Source organism: Gallus gallus, chromosome Z (genome assembly GCF_016699485.2).
Source record: "Gallus gallus isolate bGalGal1 chromosome Z, bGalGal1.mat.broiler.GRCg7b, whole genome shotgun sequence".
NCBI classification, from domain to species: Eukaryota; Metazoa; Chordata; class Aves; order Galliformes; family Phasianidae; genus Gallus; species Gallus gallus.
Genome location: NC_052572.1, coordinates 37,421,210 through 37,427,262, shown reverse-complemented (window position 1 = coordinate 37,427,262; position 6,053 = coordinate 37,421,210). Strand labels below are relative to the sequence as shown.

At 43.0% G+C, this 6,053-nt stretch overlaps 1 protein-coding gene and 1 long non-coding RNA gene across 3 annotated transcripts; one reads left to right on the top strand and one right to left on the bottom strand.

Annotated features, from left to right (window-relative positions):
- Window positions 1-18: 18 nt before the first annotated feature.
- On the top strand, window positions 19-5,325 carry C9orf40 (C9orf40 homolog). Of its 2 annotated transcripts, none has more exons than XM_001231460.6 (2): window positions 19-409; window positions 4,069-5,325. In XM_001231460.6, exons 1-2 carry the CDS (start codon window positions 83-85, stop codon window positions 4,222-4,224), a joined length of 483 nt encoding a protein of 160 aa, XP_001231461.3. In that variant the 5' UTR covers window positions 19-82; the 3' UTR covers window positions 4,225-5,325. The 2 variants fall into 2 exon arrangements, with proteins under 2 accessions (XP_001231461.3, XP_004949223.3); XM_004949166.5 differs by having other exon boundaries at window positions 19-415.
- Window positions 3,184-5,926, bottom strand: LOC121108627. The gene is made up of 2 exons (XR_005843311.2): window positions 5,327-5,926; window positions 3,184-3,531 (listed from the first exon to the last, which is right to left on the bottom strand). It is a non-coding gene; the product is annotated as an uncharacterized LOC121108627 (long non-coding RNA).
- Between the last annotated feature and the right edge of the window lie 127 nt (window positions 5,927-6,053).

Here is a 6,053-nt window from a genome sequence, read left to right as displayed (position 1 = left end):
CGCGCATGCGCGCTCGGCGTGGTGGTGCGTTCGCCGCCGGGAGCGTTGCGTTCCGCGGAGTCTCCGCGCCCGGCCCCTCCTCATGGCCAAGCGGCGCGCGGAACCGCTGGTCTGTTACGCGCCCTTCAAGCGGCTCCTGCGGGAGCCGCCGCCGCCTCCCCGCAGCAACGTGCCCGAGCGCCGTCCGCGGAACGAGGCAGCGGGCGCCGGACCCGCCGCCAAGCGGAAGCTGGAGGAGGCCGAGGCGCCGCCGGGAAAGCGTCCCGGGCTGCGGGGCGGCAGTCCTCGCGGGGAGCAAAGCGATGCGGCGGGCAGGCGGCGGAGGCGGGGCGAGCCCGCGGCGCCCCAGGACGAGCGGACGGCGGAAGGAAGCGACGGCAGGCGGGGCGAGGAACCGGCGGCCGCCCCGGTAACGGTGCGGGGAGCGGGGCGGGGCGGGAGGTGCCGCTTAGCCGCCCGGGGTGGGCCTTACGCGGAGGCGCTCCGGTACGGCGCTGCAGGCCCTGCAGAGCCGCGTGCCCGCGGGCGGCCCCTGCGGGCTCTTCGTCCTCCCGTGGTGTATTTTCTGAAGCTAAGAAAGCGGTGTTTCTGCCTACTCCTGTCTTTCTGTAGTAGAAAGGCTGGCGGGCGCACTTGCCTCGGTTTACTCCGTCTTCAGTCACATCCCCGACCAAAAGCGAGGTGGAAGTTTGAAGGTAGTGCCTCTCACAAGTCGGCCTTAGGCTGTGTGACAGCCTGGCTGCCCAGTCGGTGTTCGGGCGATCTCCCATGAGTGGCGGCCCCCGCTGCAGCTGGTGCTGTGGCCACAGAGCGCCGGCACACGGTTGGCTTCCAGCGCACCTGACCAGCGCCGAACAATGGAGCAGGATGGCCTCTTCTGGCTGCAGACAACACGTGGTTCTGACAGTGTTTTCGCTTCTTAAAAGTAACACCTGCATAAGGGTCTGCAACATATAAACTCAACGTGGACCTTATAGATGAAAGCAAAGAGTTGGTTCTGGTGGCGTTGTGGTGGCAGGTCTGGTAGACCGGAGGGATGTCAGGCCTGTTCTCAAGTTGGTCCTCCAGTTGTACAACACCGCACCGTGAATTGTGAAGACATCTTTTCAGTGGTCTGTGGGGACAGGGCAAGGGGAAACGGCCATAAACAGGAGCATAGAATGTTCTGCACCAGTACGTGAAGGAACTTCTTCACAGTATGTGACAGAGCTCTGGAACGGGCTGCCCAGGGGAGGTTATGGATTCTCCTTCTCTGGAGATGCTCAAGACCCGCCTGGGCGCCTACCTGTGCAGCCTGCTGTAGAGGCCTGCTTTGCAGGGGAGTTGGACTCAATGATGTCTAGACATCCCTTCTAACCCCTAGTTCTGTGATTGTGACTTCTTTTATTGCAGGCTTTTTCTTTTTGTCTGCTTTTTTCTGGTGGATTGTAGAGTTGAGGCATGAAGGAATTGAGGGAAAAAATACAGTATGCAAGTATGCTATATAGTTGTATGCTATATATGTGTATACTTCGCTATATAAAATATTTTTGTTAGGCAGTGTTTTTTAGTTGTGTGTTTCCCTAAGTAAAAGTGTTGTGCAGATGTGTCTCCCTCCCTCTGAAACAAAGCTTGGTTAATGGCAGACAGGAGATGTTCCTTCCATATTCTGAACCTTCAGCCTGTATGCTTACACATCTTACACAGCAGTAACTACTTCTTGTGATGATTCTTGCACCTTTCTGAAAGTACAGCTGTAAATTAGCATTGTTCTTTGCTCTTTGGTGCCTTTTGTAGTTTGTGACACTAGTGACCATGGTCAGAACAGTGTTCGTTTCACACTGTTTGTTAAATCTGCTGGCAATTATCCTTAAGTTGGCCAGAGAAGAAATGATATTTGAGTTTACTTACGAGCACAATTGAAAGTATTTGCAACTGCGTTTGAGAAATTAACTCTTAAACAACTTCATCCAGTAAAGATTAACTTCATTTTTCTCAGCTTGTTTTGGAGATACTCAGGTGAAGAGGAGTGTTTGATGCATTCATCTTGAATGTTTGCTCCTCCCTGGTGTGCTCCTCTGGCTTGTTCGCTTTCATACCGAGTTTTTGTGAAGATGGTAAATAAACCAGAATACTGCTGCTCTTGAGATTTAAATGCTCATGAGATTAATCCCACTTGTAGAACAAGGCCAAAATCTGTATCTGCATCTTTGTAGCTCTGAGGTTTGGATTATAATAGATTAAAAATTCTGTCAATTAGTGAGTGCGTGCAAAACAGGTAGCACAGAGGTATTCTGGGGTGAAGAATCTAGCTCTCACCATACAAGCAGTAACTAAATAATAAAAAAGGGAATTCAGATTAAATGTGGAGAGAGTTATCAGGAGTAGCTGACAGGTTCTGAGTTGGTTTTCAAAGATACTCACCACCTGCCTTGTACAGTACTGAGTGAGCAACGCAGCCCCATGTAGAGCTTGGACTGGGACATCTTCCCTTTCTCTTTCCCTCTGGTTATTATTTGCTGTTAATATTAGGCTGTATATAAAATTCAGTTTACAAAACTGCTCAGATGTGTACAGCTGCTTTGAGATACTGGGCGTTTAGATAGGCATTCTTTCAGTTTCCATATCCTTCTGTTATCAGGGCACCATATCATTCACTGGTTTTGCGTGCAGTTCCAATTAATGGCAACTTCGGTTCTGTAATCTTCAGTGTAGGCAGTCTTTGTGCAAGTTAATGCACTAGTAGGACTCCGCAGGCGCACAGACACCCTGTTGCTATGAGATGTCTTTACATCTCAAGCCTCTTTTAATATTATAGGCCTTTAATAACACAGGTTTTGATGGTAGAAAAAAAGGTTAACTAATATGAACTGGAGTTCATGGTAGGTTTGTATTGCAATGAATAGAGAAATATTTCTTAGAGGGAGTGTATAGTGAGTTTTACACTTTTTTTTTTTTTTTTAATTTAATTAAAGAAAAAAAGACGTCATTATTCCAGTGGCTGAGAACGGTTATGGCCAATGCTTACTGGAATTTATTGAACATTATGCTTTTTTATCAATCAATTACAGAGTCAGAAGACAGAGCATGAATTCGTTCAAGAGCCATATCAAAGCAGTTGTACCAGTTTAGTTGCTAAACTGCTTTTTTCAGCAGCTGGTTATGCTGAGGCATTTAATATAATGTATAACAGTTCCAATTATAATAAGTTAATAAAATCATTTATTGTTTTTGTATACCAGAAGAAAGTGCATGCTTAAGATGTAAGGAGCGGCTTGAGAATTCCTCTTTTCGCTTCTTACATATACAGCTTCTATGGACACATGCACGTGTTGGCTGTCCAGTCTGTAAATTTTATTCTGGGGTTAAGGACATAAGGTTAAAAACCAACCGTGCTTTCCAAGAGAGATTTTTAAAAGGGTTTTTTTTCAGTGCCATGTACATACCAAGTAAGGTAGTAGGTAAGTGCATGTTCCTCTCATGTTTTTCTTGAATGACTTGCCGGTCCCTTCTTCTCTTTGGCCCCAGAAGACATCTTGATTTTTCTGATGCCTACTTGAGAACAAAATGTACATACAGAAAAGAAGAAATACAATGTGTTAAAATAGTTGAACATTTTCTTTTGAATACCAGCTTCTAAATGCACATGAAATGTCTGTATTTTTGTGAGAAGAAAACAATGAACAGTTTACGTATGTGTGAAGTACAGTAATTGCATAGGTTTTTCAGTATTATTCAACTGCATCCCTGAACAGGCTGCCCAGGGATGTGGTTGATTCCCCTATCCATGGAGACTTTGGAGGTGAGGCTGGATGAGGCCCTGGGCAACCTGATGTAGCTGTGGCGTCCCTGTTCATTGCAGGGGAGCTGGACTAAGTGGCCTTTAAAGGGCCCTTCCAACTCTAAGGATTCTATGATTCTGTGATTCTAAAGAAAGACTGCCAATTGAACAAATGGATGGGATCATAGAGATGTTTCCAAGAAGTGATGCAGTAGTTGAGTACTTGACAGAAGTAAATTATTTGCTTAAATGATTAATGTTATTTATATTAATATTTTGTTGCCTTTTTTTTTTTTATCTTTTCAAAGCAAGAAGAATTCAATCAGTATAACTCATTCTTGTACTGGAGAGCACCATTGCCTACAATTGATTTATCTGATATTCAGAGCCTGCATGGAGAGACTACATCTGCCGATAAAACTCCTTCAAGGACTGATACCATGGAGACTGAGATGGAGACCTGATCAGTTGGTTTATAGTTGTACGTCTACTCGCAGGAAGCTTGTTTCTGTTTGGATTCAGTTTTTCCTGCGTCGGAGAAAAATCAACGTGCTTCTGTTTTTATGAAGAAACAGTGTTATATCAATCTGAAAAGGCAAGTCAGAGCTGTCAGGTTGGTGGAATCATCACTATTAGATACTGTTAGCTGGCTGGAGGTCTGAACTTACTGATTATGTGTGGAGGAGGCTTTGTCTAGCATGAACACCTGAATTCATGGAAGCAGGGCAGAAGAAAATGACAGAAAATTAGTTAACTTCCAGATGTAATTGTAGGAAACAGTTGGATAAGTTACACGTGGAAAGGAAATGGAAAATTATTTAGCCTGTCCTGAAGAAAAGGTGTAACTGTTGTACCAGAATATGAAATTCTTTATCATAAAGCACAGAAACTAGTATTTTTAGTAGGGTTTTTTTCAGTGTAATAGCTAAGCCAAAAAAAACAAAAAACAAAAAACAAACAAAAAAAAAAACCACCACGTAAGTCCACCAAAACCAGGCAAAACATTCCCTTTTCTATGCAAACCAAAAATGAGTGTGTTGGGGATGGGAAGGGAAAAGGGGATCTATTCTATAAGCTGCCAGTGTTCTGAATGATTACAGTCTTCTTGTGATCACTCAAAGCAGCTAGCTTTTACATTTTTTTTTGTCTGTTCTTAAGTTAATGATTTTCTTATTCTTTGTGAAATTAAACTAGCTGGTAATGTGGAAATAGCAGCTGTGTGCAGGGTCATGAAAGGTTAACGCAGTGTGAATTGAGTACTTAGTTGACTGAGGTTTAGTTTTTTGCAGACGTTGTGGATGTTGAAGAAACCTTTTTTTACAGAAGTTCAATTAGTTAGTGGTTTTTTTTTTTTTTTTGCTATGAAATATCATTGTAATGTGCTTTTTTGTAATTTATTTACAAGTTAAAAATGCGATTAGAAATATGTGTCTTCAGTAGTAGGTCGGAATTTAAAGTTGTATTGGCAGACTGTCAGACTTGCGAATGTGACTTGTTTATAGGTGAGTTTGTCATTCATATTTTTGCCAGAATCATCTTAAAATAAAGAAAATTCTTTCTACTAACCTGTTTGTTGAAGGTCAATCACCTGTGTGCATTCGAAGGCCTTGGGACCATTACTGTTCGAAGCTCCTGACTTCTCTTAAGATGGTTTGGACAACTTAGTGGTTTTATTTATTAAGTGTCCCTGTTTGAAAAGAGACAACTTGTCCGCCTTCTTAGTGAACAGTTCAAAACTTTTTTTCAGCATCTGTACTGCAAAATATTTGTGTTGACAGGGTCCCCTAGTGCCTGCAGAAGAGATGAAGAGGCTTACTGAATTGGACGTTTCGTGGTGCTTGTTCAGATATGCTTCTAATTGCTGTCACATTAGCGAGATGCTCATTTAAAGCAATATTCATATTAAGCATGCATTTTAATATTGTATTAAGTGCAAATCTAGTTCTCTTAGGAGATCCTTTAAACATACCTTTAAAAACTGCTAGATTTCTGTCAAGAATGCAACCACTATTGTTTACTGTTACCAAAGTAAATTAGAAAGGTGATAGATTTGTGTTTTTTTCCTTTTTTTTCTTTTTTTTAAAGAACACTTAATATACTGCCTTCCTATATTTGCAATCTATCTAATAATTCACACCATTCAGTATTTCTCAGGATCCACTATTTTACATTATTACTTAGTATTTTTGCAGGTACCTGTAGCTCACCCTGAAAGTAGTGTCTCCTGTTTATTTCTGTGGAAACAGCAGATTTCAGCCGTAAGCAAGAGTCTTCATGCCATGCTTATAAAAAC

Excerpts from the sequence above, each read along its gene's own strand:
- C9orf40 (XM_004949166.5), top strand. The coding sequence starts at position 83 with ATGGCCAAGCGGCGCGCGGAACCGCTGGTCTGTTACGCGCCCTTCAAG. Across the intron at positions 416-4,068 it reads CGGCGGCCGCCCCGGTAACG|CAAGAAGAATTCAATCAGTA; the intron begins GTGCGGGGAGCG and ends ATCTTTTCAAAG.